Source organism: Phyllobates terribilis, unplaced genomic scaffold, assembly GCF_046119375.1.
Source record: "Phyllobates terribilis strain yellow unplaced genomic scaffold, ASM4611937v1 Scaffold_2__4_contigs__length_985480577, whole genome shotgun sequence".
NCBI lineage: Eukaryota > Metazoa > Chordata > Amphibia > Anura > Dendrobatidae > Phyllobates > Phyllobates terribilis.
In genome coordinates this window covers 968,463,814-968,490,463 of record NW_027362762.1, presented here as the reverse complement: position 1 = coordinate 968,490,463, position 26,650 = coordinate 968,463,814, and the positions used below count along the sequence as shown (strand labels likewise).

Genomic DNA, 26,650 nt, shown 5'->3' with positions numbered 1-26,650 from the left:
GCGGCTCATTTGTTCGGGGTTTTGAGTTTTTTCTTCTACTGCAGGTTTTGGAAACCTGGTGAGGGGGAAGAATAAGTGCAGATCAGTCCTGAATCCTCCTCAATCCAGGCTTTGTCTAATCAGAAGGCTGGAAAGATAAAATAAAGAAATCCTCCCCCCCCCAAAAAAAAATCATAAAACTCTTCCAAAATCACTTTAGAAGACAAAAAAAAAACCCTCCACTAACTCCCTGACGTAGGAAGTTTACTGATGCCGTTCCCACTAGAAAAACCTCAATAAAACTTTGTGCAGAAACAATATTGTATTTGCTGAGGGCCCATAAATTTGGATCCTAAAAAATAATGTTCATAAAAAAAATAAAGTAATAATTGAAAAAAAATACAGAATTTTCAGTACGTTCATGATGTATGGAACGATTAAAGTGTCACATTATGATTATGCCGGTACAGTAAATGCCATGAAAAAAAAATGCCAAAATTGTTGTTTAATTCATTGTTCTTGCCAAAAAAAAACAAAAACAAAAAAAAACACTATGAAAATTTTTTTTTTTTTTAAATAAAGTACCCCAAAAGGGGCATCTCCTCTCACAGAAAAAGTCTCTACGGTTCTGTCAATGGAAGAGTGTAAAAAGTGATTTCACAGAATAGGACATTTTTATTTTTGGACAGCTGTAATTGAAAAATACTGCACTATTTCTCCCGAATTTTCACAAATAAAGTGAATATTCACTGATCACTAAGAATGGAACGATGGAAGTCACCGAGGCGAAGAGCAGCTGCTGGAGGCCGGGATCAATGGGCTGATGACTGCACATGTGCTGAGCTCATGAAAGGACCAGAGATCGAGGACCAGCGCCCCCTATCTATCATCTCAGTACCAGCCTTCCATTAGTAAAGCTTCTTCCTGGCAGCCATATTGGCTCCTATGGGGCTCAGATTTGTCACCCGGCCGTGCACGTAACCTGGGAGTCCAGCAGAGACCCGGCTGACGGCACCACAAACAGGAAAGGATATGGATTCTGCATTTACTCCACAGCGGCAACCACAAGTCCCAGCCGAGCAAGCACGCTGCAGACTCAAGGCATGCTGGGAGTCCTAGAACCAGAGTCCATGTGACCACAGTGATGACATCACAGGGGGTGGAGTTACCGCCGGCCAGGGACCCAGCGCCTCCGCTGTAATGTACAATATTGCCATAAATAAAACACGAGCAAACAAATAAAATCCTTTTATTCTTCACTGTATGAATAAGGGAACGAAGCAAAACTCTTCATATCCTAAAAAACTCCACAGCGGGGAGCGCGCTGCATAAATAGGAAACGTGGGGGAGGAGTCACGAGGAGGGGGGAGTCACGAGGAGGGGGGAGTCACGAGGAGGGGGGAGTCACGAGGAGGGGGGAGTCACGAGGAGGGGGGAGTCACGAGGAGGGGGGAGTCACGAGGAGGGGGGAGTCACATATATAACAGGAGACTCGTACAAAAGGACAAACTAAAAATACACAAAGCCGGAAAACCGCTGGCAGCTCCTGTACAGCGCCAAGAGCTTGGCGGCGGAGTCAAGTGGGGGAGGAGGAGTCTATTTCTCAGGTTCAGTCTTTAAGACTTTGGCCTTATCCTTGTATTTTGCCACCAGCTCCCGGAGGTCGAGCAGCAGATCCTCCCGTCTGATCTCCTCGTATTGCTGCTCCGTCTTCAGCCGCTTCTCCTCAAGGTGTTTCTGGAAAAAGTGCAGAGAAAGTTATAACTTAAAGGGATTGTCCTGAATCTCCACCATATTGAGGAGCCGTTATACTGAGCTGTATATGGAGGAGCTGTTATACAGGGATGTACAGTAGAGACCAAAAGTTTGGACACACCTCATTTAAAGATTTTTCTGTATTTTCATGACTATGAAAATTGTACATTCACACTGAAGACATCAAAACTATGAATTAACACATGTGGAATTATATACTTAACAAAAAAGTGTGAAACAACTGAAAATATGTCTTATATTCTAGGTTCTTCACAGTAGCCACCTTTTGCTTTGATGACTGCTTTGCACACTCTTGGCATTCTCTTGATGAGCTTCAAGAGGTAGCCACCGGAAATGGTCTTCCAACAATCTTGAAGGAGTTCCCAGAGATGCTTAGCACTTGTTGGCCCTTTTGCCTTCACTCTGCGGTCCAGCTCACCCCAAACCATCTCGATTGGGTTCAGGTCTGGTGACTGTGGAGGCCAGGTCATCTGGCGTAGCCCCCCATCACTCTCCTTCTTGGTCAAATAGCCCTTACACAGCCTGGAGGTTGTTTGGGGTCATTGTCCTGTTGAGAAATAAATGATGGTCCAACTAAACGCAAACCGGATGGAATAGCATGCCGCTGCAAGATGCTGTGGTAGCCATGCTGGTTCAGTATGCCTTCAATTTTGAATAAATCCCCAACAGTGTCACCAGCAAAGCCCCCCCACACCATCACACCTCCTCCTCCATGCTTCACGGTGGGAACCAGGCATGTAGAGTCCATCCGTTCACCTTTTCTGCGACACACAAAGACACGGTGGTTGGAACCAAAGATCTCAAATTTGGACTCATCAGACCAAAGCACAGATTTCCACTGGTCTAATGTCCATTCCTTGTGTTCTTTAGCCCAAACAAGTCTCTTCTGCTTGTTGCCTGTCCTTAGCAGTGGTTTCCTAGCAGCTATTTTACCATGAAGGCCTGCTGCACAAAGTCTCCTCTTAACAGTTGTTGTAGAGATGTGTCTGCTGCTAGAACTCTGTGTGGCATTGACCTGGTCTCTAATCTGAGCTGCTGTTAACCTGCGATTTCTGAGGCTGGTGACTCTGATAAACTTATCCTCAGAAGCAGAGGTGACTCTTGGTCTTCCTTTCCTGGGGCGGTCCTCATGTGAGCCAGTTTCTTTGTAGCGCTTGATGGTTTTTGCAACTGCACTTGGGGACACTTTCAAAGTTTGCCCAATTTCTCGCACTGACTGACCTTCATTTCTTAAAGTAATGATGGCCACTCGTTTTTCTTTACTTAGCTGCTTTTTTCTTGCCATAATACAAATTCTAACAGTCTATTCAGTAGGACTATCACCTGTGTATCCACTTGACTTCTGCACAACACAACTGAAATCCCTCTTATTAAACCTTACAGGGCACACCTGTGAAGTGAAGACCATTTCCAGTGACTACCTCTTGAAGGTCATCAAGAGAATGCCAAGAGTGTGCAAAGCAGTCATCAAAGCAAAAGGTGGCTACTTTGAAGAACCTAGAATATAAGACATATTTTCAGTTGTTTCACACTTTTTTGTTAAGTATATAATTCCACATGTGTTAGTTCATAGTTTTGATGCCTTCAGTGTGAATGTATAATTTTCATAGTCATGAAAATACAGAAAAATCTTTAAATGAGAAGGTGTGTCCAAACTTTTGGTCTGTACTGTATATGGAGGAGCTGTGGTTATACAGAGCTGTATATGGAGGAGCTGTGGTTATACAGAGCTGTATATGGAGGAGCTGTGGTTATACAGAGCTGTATATGGAGGAGCTGTGGTTATACAGAGCTGTATATGGAGGAGCTGTGGTTATACAGAGCTGTATATGGAGGAGCCGTGGTTATACTGAGCTGTATATGGAGGAGCCGTGGTTATACTGAGCTGTATATGGAGGAGCCGTGGTTATACTGAGCTGTATATGGAGGAGCCGTGGTTATACTGAGCTGTATATGGAGGAGCCGTGGTTATACAGAGATGTCTATGGAGGAGCCGTGGTTATACTGAGCTGTATATGGAGGAGCCGTGGTTATCCAGAGCTGTCTATGGAGGAGCTGCTGTTATCCAGAGCTGTCTATGGAGGAGCTGCTGTTATCCAGAGCTGTCTATGGAGGAGCTGCGGTTATACAGAGCTGTCTATGGAGGAGCTGCGGTTATACAGAGCTGTATATGGAGGAGCTGCGGTTATACAGAGCTGTATATGGAGGAGCTGCGGTTATACAGAGCTGTATATGGAGGAGCTGCGGTTATACAGAGCTGTATATGGAGGAGCTGCGGTTATACAGAGCTGTATATGGAGGAGCTGCGGTTATACAGAGCTGTATATGGAGGAGCTGTGGTTATACAGAGCTGTATATGGAGGAGCTGTGGTTATACAGAGCTGTATATGGAGGAGCTGTGGTTATACAGAGCTGTATATGGAGGAGCTGCGGTTATACAGAGCTGTATATGGAGGAGCTGCGGTTATACAGAGCTGTATATGGAGGAGCTGCGGTTATACAGAGCTGTATATGGAGGAGCTGCGGTTATACAGAGCTGTATATGGAAGAGCTGCGGTTATACAGAGATGTATATGGAGGAGCTGCGGTTATACAGAGCTGTATATGGAGGAGCTGCGGTTATACAGAGCTGTATATGGAGGAGCTGCGGTTATACAGAGCTGTATATGGAGGAGCTGCGGTTATACAGAGCTGTATATGGAGGAGCTGTGGTTATACAGAGCTGTATATGGAGGAGCTGTGGTTATACAGAGCTGTATATGGAGGAGCTGTGGTTATACAGAGCTGTATATGGAGGAGCTGTGGTTATACAGAGCTGTATATGGAGGAGCTGTGGTTATACAGAGCTGTATATGGAGGAGCTGTGGTTATACAGAGATGTATATGGAGGAGCTGTTATACAGAGATGTATATGGAGGAGCTGTGGTTATACAGAGCTGTATATGGAGGAGCTGTGGTTATACAGAGATGTATATGGAGGAGCTGTTATACAGAGATGTATATGGAGGAGCTGTGGTTATACAGAGATGTATATGGAGGAGCTGTTATACAGAGATGTATATGGAGGAGCTGTTATACAGAGATGTATATGGAGGAGCTGTGGTTATACTGAGCTGTATATGGAGGAGCTGTTATACTGAGTGATCATTCATGCGCTGAGCGTTACTACACAGCCATAGCTCGGCCACTATCCTGTACAGGGAGGACGAGGCCTCCTGATCCTACAAAGAAGGGGTTAATCTCCTATCAACTAAGTGTGTGATTGCTGGGGTCCCGTGCTGAGACCCACCTGGATCTTGAGAATGGGGGTTCTAAAGTCACAGGTGGGAGTGAAGCGGTACTGAGCATGTGCGACCACCTCCCCCATATACAGCGAGTGCAGCAGTGGTCGCACATGCTCAGTGCGGCTTTATTCACGCAGCACAGTGTGGGACCCCCATTCTCAGGGTCAGTAGGGTTCCCAGAAGTTAGACCGTCACTGGTCAATCATTGATCCCTCATCCGGGCGATTTATGAGGTTTATGGGACAATCCGTGTAAATACTATCAGCAGGAGCAGGGCAATGTCTGCTCGTTAAAGGGGCTGTCTGGTGAACACCGGTTATTATCCCTCCATGGGATGGGCGCCATCTTGTGCCCGTGGTTTCCTCACCTCGATGACCCCCATGTGAGAGGCCACGGCGGTCACCACCCGCACCAGCTTGTTCTCCACGTGCCTCATCTGCTCCTCTGTCTGATGCTCCACCAGCTGCAGCCTGCGGACGGGGACACCATCACTCACATTACATGGAGGGCGGCAGCACTAGACCATGCGCTTATCCCAGAGGTGGCCAGGAGAGAGCGCTATATAGTCTGCCCATTACTATAATGAATAATATCGGTCTATGGGCTCCGCAGACACACCGGGAAATCACCCAATAAATGACTGCTCATCGTCCGCCCACGCCGATCTCATCACTCACTCCTGCTGAGCCTTCTGCAGATCCTTCATGGCCTCGTCCAGACTCTTGTTCACCCCGGACTCCAGCAGGTGGCGATGTTTCTCCAGTGACTTGATCTCCGCCGTCCACCTCTTCTCCTCCTCGTCCGCTTCCTGAGAAGAGAGCAGGGATCACATGTATGGAGCAATGTGCGGTCCCCTCCGGGCAGCCGCTATGACCCTTCCCTCTCCATGTCCCCCGCCCGCTCGCCCCGCACCTCCACTTTCTTCGCTGACAGCTCCTCTAGCTTCTGCGCTTCTTCTTTTTGGCTCTTTACATCATTTCTCTTCTCTCCAATCAATGAGTTTAACTAAAGAGAAAAAAAGAAACCATGAAATCCTCCTTCCTGCGGAGAAGAGAGGGGCACGACGTGTAAGGTACGAGGAAGGGGACCGCGCCCCGCGGAGACGAGAGGAGCACGACGTGTAAGGTACGGGAAAGGGGACCGCGCCCCGCGGAGACGAGAGGAGCACGACGTGTAAGGTACGGGGAGGAGACCGCGCCCCGCGGAGACGAGAGGAGCACGACGTGTAAGGTACGGGGAGGTGACCGCGCCCCGCGGAGATGAGAGGAGCACGACGTGTAAGGTACGGGAAAGGGGACCGCGCCCCGCGGAGACTAGAGGAGCACGACGTGTAAGGTACGGGGAGGAGACCGCGCCCCGCGGAGACGAGAGGAGCACGACGTGTAAGGTACGGGGAGGTGACCGCGCCCCGCGGAGACGAGAGGAGCACGACGTGTAAGGTACGGGAAAGGGGACCGCGCCCCGCGGAGACGAGAGGAGCACGACGTGTAAGGTACGGGGAGGAGACCGCGCCCCGCGGAGACGAGAGGAGCACGACGTGTAAGGTACGGGGAGGTGACCGCGCCCCGCGGAGACGAGAGGAGCACGACGTGTAAGGTACGGGAAAGGGGACCGCGCCCCGCAGAGACGAGAGGATCACGACGTGTAAGGTACGGGGAAGGGGACCGCGCCCCGCGGAGACGAGAGGAGCACGACGTGTAAGGTACGGGGAGGAGACCGCGCCCCACGGAGACGAGAGGAGCACGACGTGTAAGGTACGGGGAAGGGGACCGCGCCCCGCGGAGACGAGAGGATCACGACGTGTAAGGTACGGGGAGGAGACCGCGCCCCGCGGAGACGAGAGGAGCACGACGTGTAAGGTACGGGGAGGAGACCGCGCCCCGCGGAGACGAGAGGAGCACGACGTGTAAGGTACGGGAAAGGGGACCGCGCCCCGCGGAGACGAGAGGAGCACGACGTGTAAGGTACGGGGAGGAGACCGCGCCCCACGGAGACGAAAGGAGCACGACGTGTAAGGTAAGGGGGAGGGGACCGCGCCCCGCTACACGCATCTTCCGCACGGTTGCCAACTCCAATAATGGAGGGCACCTCGATCATTCATCATTACTGATGGTGCCTGGAAACTGAAGACCCTCATCACAGGGGGTCTTTTCAGTAACCTGGAGGGACAGACATGGGATGATGGTATTAGACAGACATGGGGTGCAGCTCCCACCTGCTCCAGCATCTCCTCCGCTTCCATCTTCTTGTTGGTGGCGTTGGTGATCTGCCCTTCTGTCTTTGTCAGGAACTCCAGCAGGGGGAGCTGTGAGAGGGGGAATAGAGCAGAGAAGTAACTGTCCGCTCCCTCCCCCGTATACAGAGTCGCATCCCCCGGATGCACCGCCTCCGGTATCACAGCGCGGGCTGGGGGGGGGGGGGGGAGGACTTACGTTGATCTTGTTCCTGCACACGTTCAGGCCGCCCTGCTCTCCGTCCAGGTTGCACTCGATCTGGAAGTCGTGGCCGTTGGCGTTTTCTGCCGTGGACGGGATCAGCCGCACTTTCCGCGCTACTTTGTGGAACTCTGCTACCTGCGTCTCCACCTACAGGACAGACGGAGGGTCCGTGTGTGCAGCGCTGGACCCCGCATTCAGCAGTACACTATAGCTGACAACTTGCTGCATCAGCCACGATCAGTGTTGGCAGCGACCATGGCCATTTAACCCCTTTAAATACTGCTGGCAATAGTGACTACAACGTGAACACAGGACCTTAGGTATCCATGGTTACGACCACTAGCAACTAGCTAACTGTGACATTATCAGTGGACGTAACCATGGATACATAAGGTCCTGCGATGCCTGCACATGAGGAAAGAGATAGTGAATCAGAAAAACTATACTACATTTCTAATTGGAGGTATTTGCTAATATTATTATTACACCTACTACATATTGGGATAGGATCTTGGAGTTGGGAATACCCCTTTAACAAAATAAAACAACATTTTATACATATGGTGCTGATGTAAAGCCGACATGAGGGAAACATTAATGTTTTTGTGTGCTCTGATTAGCTGGATTAAAAGGATAGTCATTCAAACTATGAAAATTGCTAATTTTTGCTACATTTTTGCTACATTTCTGATCTTTTTATAAAATAAAACGCAACATATCAACCTAAATTTACCACTATTATAAAATACAATGTGTCACGAAACAACAACCTAAAAATCAATGGGATACGTTGAAGTGTTACAGAATTACCACATAAAGTGACACCGGTCAGATTTAATCAATATGGCCTGGTCACTAAGGGGTTAACACGGCCCTCCGGGTCAGAACAACGACAGCGAGATTTTTTTTAGATTTAGCAGTAAAAAAAAAAAAAAAAAATGTAATCAAACTTCTCTTAAAAAAAATAAATAAATAAAAAAAGTTTGGTTCGTGTCGCTCTTTTCAGACCCCCATAACTTTTTTTTGTTTTTCAATCGATGGGGCCGCGCTGGCGTTTGTTGTTCTTATGCGGAGGTTACGTTTGTGTTTATTATATTTAGATCGTTTTTTACATTTTTTGGCGATGGTACGGTGACTGAAAAATTGACAATTCTGGGATTTTTTATTTATTGGGTGAGTAGGAGGGAGAGAGGATGTGATTTGCGCTCTTCTAGCCACAGTCAGACTAGACTTTCCAGCCTTGCTCAATGCATGACTAGTCGGCATGTGACTGCATCTATGCAAATCACGTACTTGCAGTCAGGCGCCGGCCGCTCCTGGAGAATTCTCACAGTGAGTCAAGATTCACAAGTCTGCAGTCATGTAGAATGACTGCAGACCTGTAACCCAAGGCCGGAGAACCCAAGATAGCAGAGGCCCCCGGGTGCCATGGCAACCTACCGCCACCCCGCGATGAAGTTTTGGGGGCACTAATCGGCATCTACATGGACACGTCAGCTCCGATCCCATTTACTTGTGTGGGGGGCAGAGCGGCTCATCTCGCTGCCATCGTGTTGTACGCGTGCGTGTCACTCGGTCATTACCGACTCCTTGATCTTGGCGTACTTCAGCTCCTCGCTCCACAGATGCTGCTTGTCCTCGTCCAGCTCTTTGCTCAGCTTGCTGATGGTTTCCTGCAGCTCGTTTTCCTCGTACTTGATCCTCTCGATGTCGGCCACGGAGTACTTCTGGTTGTCCAGGACTTTCTTCAGCCGCATGTTCTCCTGTTTTATGGCCTCACTTTCCAACTCTGCGAAAAGAGACGAGACATGGGGTTTACAGGCGTCGCCTCCCCCCCACGGCGGAGGACCCCCATAACGCAGATCCGTGTCCGCAGCCTCACCTGCGGCCTCCAGCTCCTCGCTCAGGCTGCTGACCCGCTGGTCCAGTAAGGAGGAGTGAGACTCCATCTCCGTCAGGTAGTTCTGGTACTTCTGGATGTCAGCTTGGAGGGAAACCTTCAGCTTTCTCATGGAGGCCAAACGGTCCTGGAAGGCCCAAAACCACAGAATCAGGTACCCAACATCCCGCCTAAGAAGACGCCAGCAGGATTAGAAAAACATGGCCGACATAGTCCAGGAACAGCGCCACCCCTGTATGCAGGTTGTGTCTGGTATTACAGCTTCACAGAAATGAATGGGGCCTAGCTGCAATACCAGACAAAACCTGGAGTCAGGGGTGGTGCTGTTATAGAAAGACAGCCATGTTTTCCTAATCCGCAACATCCCCTTCAACTGACCCATCACCAGTAAGCTGGGAGGCCACGTGTACCTGTGGTCGCCATACTGGTTGTCACCCCCACCCCCATACTGGTTGTCACCCCGTGTGGCTGTCACTCACCGGCTCGCGCTCCTTGTCCTTCTCCAGACGCTCGATCTCCTCCATCAGTCTCCGGCTCTCGGACTGCAGCGACTCCACCTGAGACTCCTCCACGGCGTACATGTCCTCTGCCAGGAGAAGACACCGGTGAGAGGAGCCCCCACAAAGCCAAGACCGCTGCTGGCAGTCACTGAGGCCTGCAGCACACACCTGACTTCTGCTACAGTGTACCAGCGCACTGGATGCAACTGTAACAAACCCTCAGCTGTGAAGCTGGAAATTAGAAAACGTTCCCAGCGACTCCATGGAAACAAGAACGATGACAATGACTGACAGCAAGAGGAGATCCTGAAAAGGGGGCAGAATTCAGAGAATAACGGCACTTACTGAGCCGGGAATAAACCTCCGAGTCATTCTCATCAAACGTGTCTTGGCCCTGCATGAACTGCTGGTAGCACCGCGCCGTGTAATCCAGGAAGAGCTGCAGAGGAGCGACAGAACAGTGAGCGCAGCTCCGGAGTATAATACAGGACAAGTAATGTGTACACAGTGACTCCACCAGCAGAATAGTGAGTGCAGCTCTGGAGTATAATACAGGATGTAACTCAGGATCAGTAATGTAATGTATGTACACAGTGACTGCACCAGCAGAATAGTGAGTGCAGCTCTGGAGTATAATACAGGAGGTAACTCAGGATCAGTAATGTAATGTATGTACACAGTGACTGCACCAGCAGAATAGTGAGTGCAGCTCTGGAGGATAATACAGGAGGTAACTCAGGATCAGTAATGTAATGTATGTACACAGTGACTCCACCAGCAGAATAGTGAGTGCAGCTCTGGAGTATAATACAGGAGGTAACTCAGGATCAGTAATGTATGTACACAGTGACTCCACCAGCAGAATAGTGAGTGCAGCTCTGGGGTATAGTACAGGAGGTAACTCAGGATCAGTAATGTATGTACACAGTGACTCCACCAGCAGAATAGTGAGTGCAGCTCTGGGGTATAATACAGGATGTAACTCAGGATCAGTAATGTAATGTATGTACACAGTGACTCCACCAGCAGAATAGTGAGTGCAGCTCTGGAGTATAATACAGGATGTAACTCAGGATCAGTAATGTAATGTATGTACACAGTGACTCCACCAGCAGAATAGTGAGTGCAGCTCTGGAGTATAATACAGAAGGTAACTCAGGATCAGTAATGTAATGTATGTACACAGTGACTGCACCAGCAGAATAGTGAGTGCAGCTCTGGAGTATAATACAGGATGTAACTCAGGATCAGTAATGTAATGTATGTACACAGTGACTGCACCAGCAGAATAGTGAGTGCAGCTCTGGAGTATAATACAGGATGTAACTCAGGATCAGTAATGTAATGTATGTACACAGTGACTGCACCAGCAGAATAGTGAGTGCAGCTCTGGAGTATAATACAGGATGTAACTCAGGATCAGTAATGTAATGTATGTACACAGTGACTGCACCAGCAGAATAGTGAGTGCAGCTCTGGAGTATAATACAGGACAAGTAATGTGTACACAGTGACTCCACCAGCAGAATAGTGAGTGCAGCTCTGGAGTATAATACAGGATGTAACTCAGGATCAGTAATGTAATGTATGTACACAGTGACTGCACCAGCAGAATAGTGAGTGCAGCTCTGGAGTATAATACAGGATGCAACTAAGGATCAGTACAGGATCAGTAATGTAATGTATGTACACAGTGACTGCACCAGCGGAATAGTGAGTGCAGCTCTGGAGTATAATACAGGAGGTAACTTAGGATCAGTAATGTAATGTATGTACACAGTGACTGCACCAGCAGAATAGTGAGTGCAGCTCTGGAGTATAATACAGGAGGTAACTCAGGATCAGTAATGTAATGTATGTACACAGTGACTGCACCAGCAGAATAGTGAGTGCAGCTCTGGAGTATAATACAGGATGTAACTCAGGATCAGTAATGTAATGTATGTACACAGTGACTGCACCAGCAGAATAGTGAGTGCAGCTCTGGGGTATAATACAGGAGGTAACTCAGGATCAGTAATGTAATGTATGTACACAGTGACTGCACCAGCAGAATAGTGAGTGCAGCTCAGGAGTACAATACAGGATATAACTCAGGATCAGTAATGTAATGTATGTACACAGTGACTGCACCAGCAGAATAGTGAGTGCAGCTCTGGAGTATAATACAGGATGTAACTCAGGATCAGTGACTCCACCAGCAGAATAGTGAGTGCAGCTCTGGAGTATAATACAGGATGTAACTCAGGATCAGTAATGTAATGTATGTACACAGTGACTGCACCAGCAGAATAGTGAGTGCAGCTCTGGGGTATAATACAGGAGGTAACTCAGGATCAGTAATGTAATGTATGTACACAGTGACTGCACCAGCAGAATAGTGAGTGCAGCTCAGGAGTACAATACAGGATATAACTCAGGATCAGTAATGTAATGTATGTACACAGTGACTGCACCAGCAGAATAGTGAGTGCTGCTCTGGAGTATAATACAGGATGTAACTCAGGATCAGTGACTCCACCAGCAGAATAGTGAGTGCAGCTCTGGAGTATAATACAGGATGTAACTCAGGATCAGTAATGTAATGTATGTACACAGTGACTGCACCAGCAGAATAGTGAGTGCAGCTCTGGAGTATAATACAGGATGTAACTCAGGATCAGTGACTCCACCAGCAGAATAGTGAGTGCAGCTCTGGAGTATAATACAGGATGTAACTCAGGATCAGTAATGTAATGTATGTACACAGTGACTGCACCAGCAGAATAGTGAGTGCAGCTCTGGGGTATAATACAGGAGGTAACTCAGGATCAGTAATGTAATGTATGTACACAGTGACTGCACCAGCAGAATAGTGAGTGCAGCTCAGGAGTACAATACAGGATATAACTCAGGATCAGTAATGTAATGTATGTACACAGTGACTGCACCAGCAGAATAGTGAGTGCTGCTCTGGAGTATAATACAGGATGTAACTCAGGATCAGTGACTCCACCAGCAGAATAGTGAGTGCAGCTCTGGAGTATAATACAGGATGTAACTCAGGATCAGTAATGTAATGTATGTACACAGTGACTGCACCAGCGGAATAGTGAGTGCAGCTCTGGAGTATAATACAGGAGGTAACTTAGGATCAGTAATGTAATGTATGTACACAGTGACTGCACCAGCAGAATAGTGAGTGCAGCTCTGGAGTATAATACAGGATATAACTCAGGATCAGTAATGTAATGTATGTACACAGTGACTGCCCCAGCAGAATAGTGAGTGCTGCTCTGGAGTATAATACAGGATGTAACTCAGGATCAGTAATGTAATGTATGTACACAGTGACTGCCCCAGCAGAATAGTGAGTGCTGCTCTGGAGTATAATGCAGGAGGTAACTCAGGATCAGTAATGTATGTACACAGTGACTGCCCCAGCAGAATAGTGAGTGCAGCTCAGGAGTACAATACAGGATATAACTCAGGATCAGTAATGTAATGTATGTACACAGTGACTGCACCAGCAGAATAGTGAGTGCAGCTCTGGGGTATAATACAGGATGTAACTCAGGATCAGTAATGTAATGTATGTACACAGTGACTGCACCAGCAGAATAGTGAGTGCAGCTCTGGAGTATAATACAGGATGTAACTCAGGATCAGTAATGTAATGTATGTACACAGTGACTGCACCAGCAGAATAGTGAGTGCAGCTCTGGAGTATAATACAGGATGCAACTAAGGATCAGTACAGGATCAGTAATGTAATGTATGTACACAGTGACTGCACCAGCAGAATAGTGAGTGCTGCTCTGGAGTATAATACAGGATGTAACTCAGGATCAGTAATGTAATGTATGTACACAGTGACTGCACCAGCAGAATAGTGAGTGCTGCTCTGGAGTATAATACAGGATGTAACTCAGGATCAGTGACTCCACCAGCAGAATAGTGAGTGCAGCTCTGGAGTATAATACAGGATGTAACTCAGGATCAGTAATGTAATGTATGTACACAGTGACTGCACCAGCAGAATAGTGAGTGCAGCTCTGGAGTATAATACAGGAGGTAACTCAGGATCAGTAATGTAATGTATGTACACAGTGACTGCACCAGCAGAATAGTGAGTGCAGCTCTGGAGTATAATACAGGATGTAACTCAGGATCAGTAATGTAATGTATGTACACAGTGACTGCACCAGCAGAATAGTGAGTGCAGCTCTGGAGTATAATACAGGAGGTAACTCAGGATCAGTAATGTAATGTATGTACACAGTGACTGCACCAGCAGAATAGTGAGTGCAGCTCTGGAGTATAATACAGGATGTAACTCAAGATCAATAATGTATGTACACAGTGACTGCACCAGCAGAATAGTGAGTGCAGCTCTGGAGTATAATACAGGACAAGTAATGTGTACACAGTGACTCCACCAGCAGAATAGTGAGTGCAGCTCTGGAGTATAATACAGAAGGTAACTCAGGATCAGTAATGTAATGTATGTACACAGTGACTGCACCAGCAGAATAGTGAGTGCAGCTCTGGAGTATAATACAGGATGTAACTCAGGATCAGTAATGTAATGTATGTACACAGTGACTGCACCAGCAGAATAGTGAGTGCTGCTCTGGAGTATAATACAGGATGTAACTCAGGATCAGTAATGTAATGTATGTACACAGTGACTGCACCAGCAGAATAGTGAGTGCAGCTCTGGAGTATAATACAGGACAAGTAATGTGTACACAGTGACTCCACCAGCAGAATAGTGAGTGCAGCTCTGGAGTATAATACAGGAGGTAACTCAGGATCAGTAATGTAATGTATGTACACAGTGACTGCACCAGCAGAATAGTGAGTGCTGCTCTGGAGTATAATACAGGATGTAACTCAGGATCAGTGACTCCACCAGCAGAATAGTGAGTGCAGCTCTGGAGTATAATACAGGATGTAACTCAGGATCAGTAATGTAATGTATGTACACAGTGACTGCACCAGCAGAATAGTGAGTGCAGCTCTGGAGTATAATACAGGAGGTAACTCAGGATCAGTAATGTAATGTATGTACACAGTGACTGCACCAGCAGAATAGTGAGTGCAGCTCTGGAGTATAATACAGGATGTAACTCCGGATCAGTAATGTAATGTATGTACACAGTGACTGCACCAGCAGAATAGTGAGTGCAGCTCTGGAGTATAATACAGGAGGTAACTCAGGATCAGTAAAGTAATGTATGTACACAGTGACTGCACCAGCAGAATAGTGAGTGCAGCTCTGGAGTATAATACAGGATGTAACTCAGGATCAATAAAGTATGTACACAGTGACTGCACCAGCAGAATAGTGAGTGCAGCTCTGGAGTATATTACAGGATGTAACCCAGGATCAGTAATGTATGTACACAGTGACTGCACCAGCAGAATAGTGAGTGCAGCTCTGGAGGATAATACAGGATGTAACTCAGGATCAGTGACTCCACCAGCAGAATAGTGAGTGCAGCTCTGGAGTATAATACAGGATGTAACTCAGGATCAGTAATGTATGTACACGGTGACTGCACCAGGAGAATAGTGAGTGCAGCTCTGGAGTATATTACAGGATGTAACCCAGGATCAGTAATGTATGTACACAGTGACTGCACCAGCAGAATAGTGAGTGCAGCTCTGGAGGATAATACAGGATGTAACTCAGGATCAGTAATGTAATGTACCTACACAGTGACTGCACCAGCAGAATAGTGAGTGCAGCTCTGGAGGATAATACAGGATGTAACTGAGGATCAGTAATTTAATGTATGTACACAGTGACTGCACCAGCAGAATAGTGAGTGCAGCTCTGGAGTATAATACAGGATGTAACTCCGGATCAGTAATGTAATGTATGTACACAGTGACTGCACCAGCAGAATAGTGAGTGCAGCTCTGGGGTATAATACAGGATGTAACTCAGGATCAGTAATGTAATGTATGTACACAGTGACTGCACCAGCAGAATAGTGAGTGCAGCTCTGGAGTATAATACAGGATGTAACTCAGGATCAGTAATGTAATGTATGTACACAGTGACTGCACCAGCAGAATAGTGAGTGCAGCTCTGGAGTATAATACAGGATGCAACTAAGGATCAGTACAGGATCAGTAATGTAATGTATGTACACAGTGACTGCACCAGCAGAATAGTGAGTGCTGCTCTGGAGTATAATACAGGATGTAACTCAGGATCAGTAATGTAATGTATGTACACAGTGACTGCACCAGCAGAATAGTGAGTGCTGCTCTGGAGTATAATACAGGATGTAACTCAGGATCAGTGACTCCACCAGCAGAATAGTGAGTGCAGCTCTGGAGTATAATACAGGATGTAACTCAGGATCAGTAATGTAATGTATGTACACAGTGACTGCACCAGCAGAATAGTGAGTGCAGCTCTGGAGTATAATACAGGAGGTAACTCAGGATCAGTAATGTAATGTATGTACACAGTGACTGCACCAGCAGAATAGTGAGTGCAGCTCTGGAGTATAATACAGGATGTAACTCCGGATCAGTAATGTAATGTATGTACACAGTGACTGCACCAGCAGAATAGTGAGTGCAGCTCTGGAGTATAATACAGGAGGTAACTCAGGATCAGTAAAGTAATGTATGTACACAGTGACTGCACCAGCAGAATAGTGAGTGCAGCTCTGGAGTATAATACAGGATGTAACTCAGGATCAATAATGTATGTACACAGTGACTGCACCAGCAGAATAGTGAGTGCAGCTCTGGAGTATATTACAGGATGTAACCCAGGATCAGTAATGTATGTACACAGTGACTGCACCAGCAGAATAGTGAGTGCAGCTCTGGAGGATAATACAGGATGTAACTCAGGATCAGTGACTCCACCAGCAGAATAGTGAGTGCAGCTCTGGAGTATAATACAGGATGTAACTCAGGATCAGTAATGTATGTACACGGTGACTGCACCAGGAGAATAGTGAGTGCAGCTCTGGAGTATATTACAGGATGTAACCCAGGATCAGTAATGTATGTACACAGTGACTGCACCAGCAGAATAGTGAGTGCAGCTCTGGAGGATAATACAGGATGTAACTCAGGATCAGTAATGTAATGTATCTACACAGTGACTGCACCAGCAGAATAGTGAGTGCAGCTCTGGAGGATAATACAGGATGTAACTCCGGATCAGTAATGTAATGTATGTACACAGTGACTGCACCAGCAGAATAGTGAGTGCAGCTCTGGAGTATAATACAGGATGTAACTCCGGATCAGTAATGTAATGTATGTACACAGTGACTGCACCAGCAGAATAGTGAGTGCAGCTCTGGAGTATAATACAGGATGTAACTCAGGATCAGTAATTTAATGTATGTACACAGTGACTGCACCAGCAGAATAGTGAGTGCAGCTCTGGAGTATAATACAGGATGTAACTCAGGATCAATAATGTATGTACACAGTGACTGCACCAGCAGAATAGTGAGTGCAGCTCTGGAGTATATTACAGGATGTAACCCAGGATCAGTAATGTATGTACACAGTGACTGCACCAGCAGAATAGTGAGTGCAGCTCTGGAGTATATTACAGGATGTAACCCAGGATCAGTAATGTATGTACACAGTGACTGCACCAGCAGAATAGCGAGTGCAGCTCTGGAGGTTAATACAGGCGGTAACTCAGGATCAGTATTGTAATATGTATGTACACAGTGACTGCACCAGCAGAATAATGAGTGCAGCTCTAGAGTATAATACAGGATGTAACTCAGGATCACTAATGTAATGCATGTACACAGTGACTGCACCAGCAGAATAGTGAGTGCAGCTCTGGAGTAAAATACAGGATGTAACTCAGGATCAGTAATGTAATGTATCTACACAGTGACTGCACCAGCAGAATAGTGAGTGCAGCTCTGGAGGATAATACAGGATGTAACTCAGGATCAGTAATGTAATGTATGTACACAGTGACTGCACCAGCAGAATAGGGAGTGCAGCTCTGGAGGTTAATACAGGAGGTAACTCCGGATCAGCAATGTAATGTATGTACACAGTGACTGCACCAGCAGAATAGTGAGTGCAGCTCTGGAGTATAATACAGGATGTAACCCAGGATCAGTAATGTACGTACACAGTGACTGCACCAGCAGAATAGTGAGTGCAGCTCTGGAGTATATTACAGGATGTAACCCAGGATCAGTAATGTATGTACACAGTGACTGCACCAGCAGAATAGCGAGTGCAGCTCTGGAGGTTAATACAGGAGGTAACTCAGGATCAGTATTGTAATATGTATGTACACAGTGACTGCACCAGCAGAATAATGAGTGCAGCTCTAGAGTATAATACAGGATGTAACTCAGGATCACTAATGTAATGCATGTACACAGTGACTGCACCAGCAGAATAGTGAGTGCAGCTCTGGAGTATAATACAGGATGTAACCCAGGATCAGTAATGTATGTACACAGTGACTGCACCAGCAGAATAGTGAGTGCAGCTCTGGAGTATAATACAGGATGTAACTCAGGATCAGTAATGTATGTACACAGTGACTGCACCAGCAGAATAGTGAGTGCAGCTCTGGAGTAAAATACAGGATGTAACTCAGGATCAGTAATGTATGTACACAGTGACTGCACCAGCAGAATAGTGAGTGCAGCTCTGGAGTATAATACAGGATGTAACTCAGGATCAGTAATGTATGTGCACAGTGACTGCAGCAGCAGAATAGTGAGTGCAGCTCTGGAGTATAATACAGGATGTAACTCAGGATCAGTAATGTATGTACACAGTGACTGCACCAGCAGAATAATGAATGCAGCTCTGGAGTATAATACAGGATGTAACTCAGGATCAGTAATGTAATGTATGTACACAGTGACTGCACCAGCAGAATAGTGAGTGCAGCTCTGGAGTATAATACAGGATGTAACTAAGGATCAGTAATGTAATGTATGTACACAGTGACTGCACCAGCAGAATAGTGAGTGCAGCTCTGGGGTATAATACAGGATGTAACTCAGGATCAGTAATGTAATGTATGTACACAGTGACTGCACCAGCAGAATAATGAATGCAGCTCTGGAGTATAATACAGGATGTAACCTGCAGATCATCTATAGGACATAGAATGTCTTGTGCAGATGTTCCTGTACCTGGTTAAAGTCGACTCCTTCATCACTTGGCTCAGACATTTGTGGCTCCTCGAACTCGTGGTCGTCCTTGGTCAGCACACAGGACAGCTGGAAGATGGAGACGGAGGAGATGTCAGTAAACGTGACATCTGCATTAGAGCAGAGATGTAGCTGTCTTCTCCGCTGGGTACGTGACGGCTTACTGTCACCGCCTGTACTATTAGGGGACGGCTTTGATCAGGTGCAGGGTCTCCTGTACTCAGGCTGTGGCTCTCCCCCATGCTTTCTACTGCAGCTCTTGCTTTATACACACACACTAATCTATATATTTATATTTTTTATACACAAGTTTCTGCCTGGTAATATGAACCGATTACAGAAAAGGCTGCACCTTAATACAGTCTATCAGCCAGACCAGAGCTGCCACGATCTGCGGCCACGTGTGGGGGGCACCAACCGTGTACATGGAGCTTTTGGACAAACCAAAGGGATATCTGCGGGAGAAAAGCAGAAGATTTGTTTCAAAGATTTCATAAAGACATTTCATGAAAATCAGTCACCCCCAATATATATTTTATATAGGCAGAAAAGTGCTGTAGGGGGATTAGCCCCCATAACATCCACCCGAGCGAGGCGAGAGAACAGAACGAGGGGCTGCGGAGACCCTGCATAACAGACAGGAGACTGCACCTTAGATACAATGTATACGGCGCGATGATGGGTAATACAGAACAGAATTATATGAAAAAGGAAAAGAAAGGAGATCGGCAAAGGGCGAGACAAGCGGCAAAGGGCGAGACAAGCGGCAAGGACGATCCTCTGTGTAATACGGGGAGGTCAAACTCCAATACACAGAGGGACAAAATATAACGCTGAACTTTTTCATATGGAAACAAACTTAAAGGGTTTGTGCCACAAACAAAGTACATCTTAATTAATAGATCTTAGACTAAAATATTGGAATCTATTTCTGTAAGTTGTAAAAACCACATGGCCTAACAAATATTATCTGTATAATTCAAGGTTTTATCTTTTATTACATAAAGTATGATGCCAACAAAAGTGCCCCCAAACACAGTGCGAGACCCCCACACGCACAGTATGATGACCCTACTGTACCCCCTCCATCAATCCCCCGACAAAGAATGGTGACCCCATCACAGTATGATTCCCCGACTGTAATCGCCACATAGTCCTCCATGCCGCACAATGGCCCCCCCCCCATAGTTAGTCCTCCATGCCGCACAATGGGCCCCCCCCATAGTTAGTCCTCCATGCCGCACAATGGGCCCCCCCCCATAGTTAGTCCTCCATGCCGCACAATGGGCCCCCCCCCATAGTCCTCCATGCCGCACAATGGGCCCCCCCCCATAGTCCTCCATGCCGCACAATGGGCCCCCCCCCCATAGTCCTCCATGCCGCACAATGGGCCCCCCCCCCATAGTCCTCCATGCCGCACAATGGGCCCCCCCCCCATAGTCCTCCATGCCGCACAATGGGCCCCCCCCCCATAGTCCTCCATGCCGCACAATGGGGCCCCCCCCCCATAGTCCTCCATGCCGCACAATGGGGCCCCCCCCCCATAGTCCTCCATGCCGCACAATGGGGCCCCCCCCCCATAGTCCTCCATGCCGCACAATGGGGCCCCCCCCCCATAGTCCTCCATGCCGCACAATGGGGCCCCCCCCCCATAGTCCTCCATGCCGCACAATGGGGCCCCCCCCCCATAGTCCTCCATGCCGCACAATGGGGCCCCCCCCCCATAGTCCTCCATGCCGCACAATGGGGCCCCCCCCCCATAGTCCTCCATGCCGCACAATGGGGCCCCCCCCCCATAGTCCTCCATGCCGCACAATGGGGCCCCCCCCCCATAGTCCTCCATGCCGCACAATGGGGCCCCCCCCCCATAGTCCTCCATGCCGCACAATGGGCCCCCCCCCCCATAGTCCTCCATGCCGCACAATGGGCCCCCCCCACATAGTCCTCCATGCCGCACAATGGGCCCCCCCCATAGTCCTCCATGCCGCACAATGGGCCCCCCCCATAGTCCTCCATGCTGCACAATGGCCCCCCCCCATAGTCCTCCATGCTGCACAATGGGCCCCCCCCATAGTCCTCCATGCCGTATAAAGACCCCACATAGTGCTGCGTACAGACTAATGGGCCCCACATACAGTATAATAAGCCCCCATAGTCCTCCATGCAGTATGAAGGGCCCCACATCCAGGATGCAGATGTAGTTGAAAGTGTGATGCCAGGCCGGGGGCCACCCACGGGCCAAACATGCTCGGGGAACTCACCCAGAGTTGCGGGCCAGAGTTCATATGTGGTGTAATAGGAAGACTCTCACATGTTGGTCCAAAGGAAGTCAGCTCACTGAGCGGAGCCCTAAAAGCTCTCAGGATTAAAAGGGAATCTGTCACCCCCTATTACTATGGGCATACAGGTAATAAAATGGTTAAAACAGTCCTACCTGTCTGCCTCATAGCGGCGGTCTAGTTGTTGAGAAAAGAGTTTTAATCTTTTATGTTAATGATTTCTATCAGGCTCCGATGTGTGTGGTGCCTGGAAGAAATCTCCGCCTCCTGTCCTCATTAGCATACCAGCCCCTCCCATCAGCATCACACGGCCCTGTGATCCCGAGCATGCGCCCTGCACACCGCGGTTATAGGACCTGACCCGCCTTCTATGGCCGCAGTCTTCATCATTATTCTGCACTAAGTCACCAGCGCAGAAACCGGAGAAGAACGTCTCCAAGAGAGGAATGGACCCCAACGTATCTGACTGATATCAGCCCCTCTTATAAAGCTCCAGCACTGATATAACCTCCAGACATTACACCATATGTGACTGATATCAGCCCCTCTTATAACGCTCCAGTACTGATATAACCTCCAGACATTACACCATATGTGACTGATATCAGCTCCTCTTATAACGCTCCAGTACTGATATAACCTCCAGACATACATCATATGTGACTGATATCAGCTCCTCTTATAACGCTCCAGTACTGATATAACCTCCAGACATTACACCATATGTGACTGATATCAGCTCCTCTTATAACGCTCCAGTACTGATATAACCTCCAGACATTACATCATATGTGACTGATATCAGCTCCTCTTATAACGCTCCAGTACTGATATCAGCCCCTCTTATAACACTCCAGTACTGATATAACCTCCAGACATTACGTCATATGTGACTGATATCAGCCCCTCTTATAACGCTCCAGTACTGATATAACCTCCAGACATTACATCATATGTGACTGATATCAGCCCCTCTTATAACGCTCCAGTACTGATATAACCTCCAGACATTACACCATATGCAGGCGGGTGTATTTGGGGTCAGTGGCCCTATAGCAGGGTGTGATTGGGGGCCGCACTCACCCCAGCTCTTTGAACACTCTGGGAATTTCCTCCTCGAACTTGGAATCGGGGATTTCGTAGTTTGGGCAGATGAAGCTGTAGATGAAGGCGAAGATCTTAAGGAAATCCTTGGTGGAGGGGCCTTGCAAGGACTTCACCGTGAGGGTCTGCGAGTAGCTGTTCTCATTGAGAAACTGCAAAACACAATAAGGAAGAAGACGTGTGAGAGACGAAGGGGAGGAGACCCCACAGAGTGCCCGGCGATACACCCCCAACATCTGCCAGGGAACCAACAGGGGGAAAATCACAAAAATTCCACCGCTGCCACCAATCTGTCAGAAAACAACATTGCGCTGCCTCCAATCTGTGTACAGAGAGGGGAGCACAGGCAGAGTCTGCGGGGGGAGCACAGGCTGCGTATCTGTGTACAGAGAGGGGAGCTCAGGCAGAGTCTGCGGGGGGAGCACAGGCTGCGTATCTGTGTACAGAGAGGGGAGCTCAGGCACAGTCTGCGGGGGGAGCACAGGCTGCGTATCTGTGTACAGAGAGGGGAGCTCAGGCACAGTCTGCGGGGGGAGCACAGGCTGCGTATCTGTGTACAGAGAGGGGAGCTCAAGCAGAGTCTGCGGGGGGAGCACAGGCTGCGTATCTGTGTACAGAGAGGGGAGCTCAAGCAGAGTCTGCGGGGGGAGCACAGGCTGCGTATCTGTGTACAGAGAGGGGAGCTCAGGCAGAGTCTGCGGGGGGAGCACAGGCTGCGTATCTGTGTACAGAGAGGGGAGCTCAGGCAGAGTCTGCGGGGGGAGCACAGGCTGCGTATCTGTGTACAGAGAGGGGAGCTCAGGCAGAGTCTGCGGGGGGAGCACAGGCTGCGTATCTGTGTACAGAGAGGGGAGCTCAGGCAGAGTCTGCGGGGGGAGCACAGGCTGCGTATCTGTGTACAGAGAGGGGAGCTCAGGCAGAGTCTGCGGGGGGAGCACAGGCTGCGTATCTGTGTACAGAGAGGGGAGCTCAGGCAGAGTCTGCGGGGGGAGCACAGGCTGCGTATCTGTGTACAGAGAGGGGAGCTCAGGCAGAGTCTGCGGGGGGAGCACAGGCTGCGTATCTGTGTACAGAGAGGGGAGCTCAGGCAGAGTCTGCGGGGGGAGCACAGGCTGCGTATCTGTGTACAGAGAGGGGAGCTCAGGCAGAGTCTGCGGGGGGAGCACAGGCTGCGTATCTGTGTACAGAGAGGGGAGCTCAGGCAGAGTCTGCGGGGGGAGCACAGGCTGCGTATCTGTGTACAGAGAGGGGAGCTCAGGCAGAGTCTGCGGGGGGAGCACAGGCTGCGCATCTGTGTACAGAGAGGGGAGCTCAGGCAGAGTCTGCGGGGGGAGCACAGGCTGCGTATCTGTGTACAGAGAGGGGAGCTCAGGCAGAGTCTGCGGGGGGAGCACAGGCTGCGTATCTGTGTACAGAGAGGGGAGCTCAGACAGTCTGCGGGGGGGAACACAGGCTGCATATCTGTGTACAGAGAGGGGAGCACAGGCAGAGTCTGCGGGGGGAGCACAGGCTGTGTATCTGTGTACAGAGAGGGGAGCTCAGGCAGAGTCTGCGGGGGGAGCACAGGCTGCGTATCTGTGTACAGAGAGGGGAGCTCAGGCAGAGTCTGCGGGGGGGAACACAGGCTGCATATCTGTGTACAGAGAGGGGAGCTCAGGCAGAGTCTGCGGGGGGAGCACAGGCTGCGTATCTGTGTACAGAGAGGGGAGCTCAGGCAGAGTCTGCGGGGGGAGCACAGGCTGCGTATCTGTGTACAGAGAGGGGAGCTCAGGCACAGTCTGCGGGGGGAGCACAGGCTGCGTATCTGTGTACAGAGAGGGGAGCTCAGGCACAGTCTGCGGGGGGAGCACAGGCTGCGTATCTGTGTACAGAGAGGGGAGCTCAAGCAGAGTCTGCGGGGGGAGCACAGGCTGCGTATCTGTGTACAGAGAGGGGAGCTCAAGCAGAGTCTGCGGGGGGAGCACAGGCTGCGTATCTGTGTACAGAGAGGGGAGCTCAGGCAGAGTCTGCGGGGGGAGCACAGGCTGCGTATCTGTGTACAGAGAGGGGAGCTCAGGCAGAGTCTGCGGGGGGAGCACAGGCTGCGTATCTGTGTACAGAGAGGGGAGCTCAGGCAGAGTCTGCGGGGGGAGCACAGGCTGCGTATCTGTGTACAGAGAGGGGAGCTCAGGCAGAGTCTGCGGGGGGAGCACAGGCTGCGTATCTGTGTACAGAGAGGGGAGCTCAGGCAGAGTCTGCGGGGGGAGCACAGGCTGCGTATCTGTGTACAGAGAGGGGAGCTCAGGCAGAGTCTGCGGGGGGAGCACAGGCTGCGTATCTGTGTACAGAGAGGGGAGCTCAGGCAGAGTCTGCGGGGGGAGCACAGGCTGCGTATCTGTGTACAGAGAGGGGAGCTCAGGCAGAGTCTGCGGGGGGAGCACAGGCTGCGTATCTGTGTACAGAGAGGGGAGCTCAGGCAGAGTCTGCGGGGGGAGCACAGGCTGCGTATCTGTGTACAGAGAGGGGAGCTCAGGCAGAGTCTGCGGGGGGAGCACAGGCTGCGTATCTGTGTACAGAGAGGGGAGCTCAGGCAGAGTCTGCGGGGGGAGCACAGGCTGCGCATCTGTGTACAGAGAGGGGAGCTCAGGCAGAGTCTGCGGGGGGAGCACAGGCTGCGTATCTGTGTACAGAGAGGGGAGCTCAGGCAGAGTCTGCGGGGGGAGCACAGGCTGCGTATCTGTGTACAGAGAGGGGAGCTCAGACAGTCTGCGGGGGGGAACACAGGCTGCATATCTGTGTACAGAGAGGGGAGCACAGGCAGAGTCTGCGGGGGGAGCACAGGCTGTGTATCTGTGTACAGAGAGGGGAGCTCAGGCAGAGTCTGCGGGGGGAGCACAGGCTGCGTATCTGTGTACAGAGAGGGGAGCTCAGGCAGAGTCTGCGGGGGGAGCACAGGCTGCGTATCTGAGTACAGAGAGGGGAGCTCAGGCAGAGTCTGCGGGGGGAGCACAGGCTGTGTATCTGTGTACAGAGAGGGGAGCTCAGGCAGAGTCTGCGGGGGGAGCACAGGCTGCGTATCTGTGTACAGAGAGGGGAGCTCAGGCAGAGTCTGCGGGGGGAGCACAGGCTGCGTATCTGTGTACAGAGAGGGGAGCTCAGGCAGAGACTGCGGGGGGAGCACAGGCTGCGTATCTGTGTACAGAGAGGGGAGCTCAGGCACAGTCTGCAGGAGAGGGGAAATCCTAAGCTCCATAGCATCAGTGTGCCTGTACAGGGATGAAGCTGAACTTACTCAGGGTAGGTGCACAGTGGGCAAACGATGGAAGTGATAACAGGTCAGAGAATTGCACCTCTACTAAAACCAACAAGGGGTATATGATGGGAGCCCAGTGAATAAGAGCCGACCTGAGACCACGGGGGGGATCACAGGAAGCCACATATTGGCTGCCACTGTAGCTGGATAATATAATAAATAGAAGGAAACAGTCAGCAGGTTGGGCCCCTTTACGCTAATTACATTTTACAGAGGCTCAACAAAACGCAAGACAACAGCGCAACCTTCCCCTTATGAGTCAGTAATAACACTGGTCTACATATCTCCAGACAGTGTCCGGTTCAGGTATGAAACGAGCCGTTTCTTAATGATTTTCACCTCCTGAATCCAAGTCTGACAATGACTATCTTTAGTTGTCTCTTGTTTCTATGACAAAGTTTTCCTTTTCCTGCTACATAGAATTAATGCATAAAAGTTAAGGCTGATGAATCTTTGACGAGCCTCCATTCCTCTGGATTATGACTTATCTTCAGAGATTCCATTGAACTGCTGATGTTGTTGCTACAAGATCGTCCTCCATGAAGAAGTATTGGACAAGATCTTTATCATGGTTGTGGAACAAGGAAATCCGAACCTCGCCGGCTAGGAGATCCCACTGCTGTAGCCAGAAACCTAAGAGCTCAGGATTACTCTTGGGCAGATCCAAATCTCTAACAAGATGGTTTAGGTCACTGTGTTATAAGGTTCAGGTTTCTGACAAAGTTTGGGTTGTGAGAGAAAGATGCTTCAGGCTACCAGGCATCCTCTTCTTCCTCACTTGACTCAACTTAAAATGTTTCTGGTGCTTTTGGAGCCGGCAGTTCTTCTGTATGTGGTACTGGGCGAATTGCAGATGAAAAGTTTGGATACTGTGAAGTCCACTTCTTCCTTGAAACTCTTTTCCTAATGGAGGGCACCATGCAGAAAT

General features: G+C 49.1%; 1 protein-coding gene across 1 annotated transcript in view; it reads right to left on the bottom strand.

Annotated features, from left to right (window-relative positions):
• Window positions 1–1,212: 1,212 nt before the first annotated feature.
• The window catches only part of NDC80 (NDC80 kinetochore complex component), a 39,268-nt gene continuing 13,830 nt past the window's right edge, over window positions 1,213–26,650 (bottom strand). The window contains exons 5-17 of the mRNA XM_073668691.1: window positions 22,410–22,582; window positions 19,400–19,502; window positions 19,030–19,116; window positions 10,223–10,316; window positions 9,857–9,963; window positions 9,360–9,504; window positions 9,061–9,266; window positions 7,472–7,624; window positions 7,255–7,344; window positions 5,952–6,044; window positions 5,717–5,847; window positions 5,407–5,509; window positions 1,213–1,716 (exon numbers count right to left, since the gene is read on the bottom strand). Coding sequence (XP_073524792.1) covers window positions 1,576–1,716; window positions 5,407–5,509; window positions 5,717–5,847; window positions 5,952–6,044; window positions 7,255–7,344; window positions 7,472–7,624; window positions 9,061–9,266; window positions 9,360–9,504; window positions 9,857–9,963; window positions 10,223–10,316; window positions 19,030–19,116; window positions 19,400–19,502; window positions 22,410–22,582 — 1,626 coding nt within the window. The 3' untranslated portion in view covers window positions 1,213–1,575. The remainder of the gene's footprint in view (window positions 1,717–5,406; window positions 5,510–5,716; window positions 5,848–5,951; window positions 6,045–7,254; window positions 7,345–7,471; window positions 7,625–9,060; window positions 9,267–9,359; window positions 9,505–9,856; window positions 9,964–10,222; window positions 10,317–19,029; window positions 19,117–19,399; window positions 19,503–22,409; window positions 22,583–26,650) is intronic.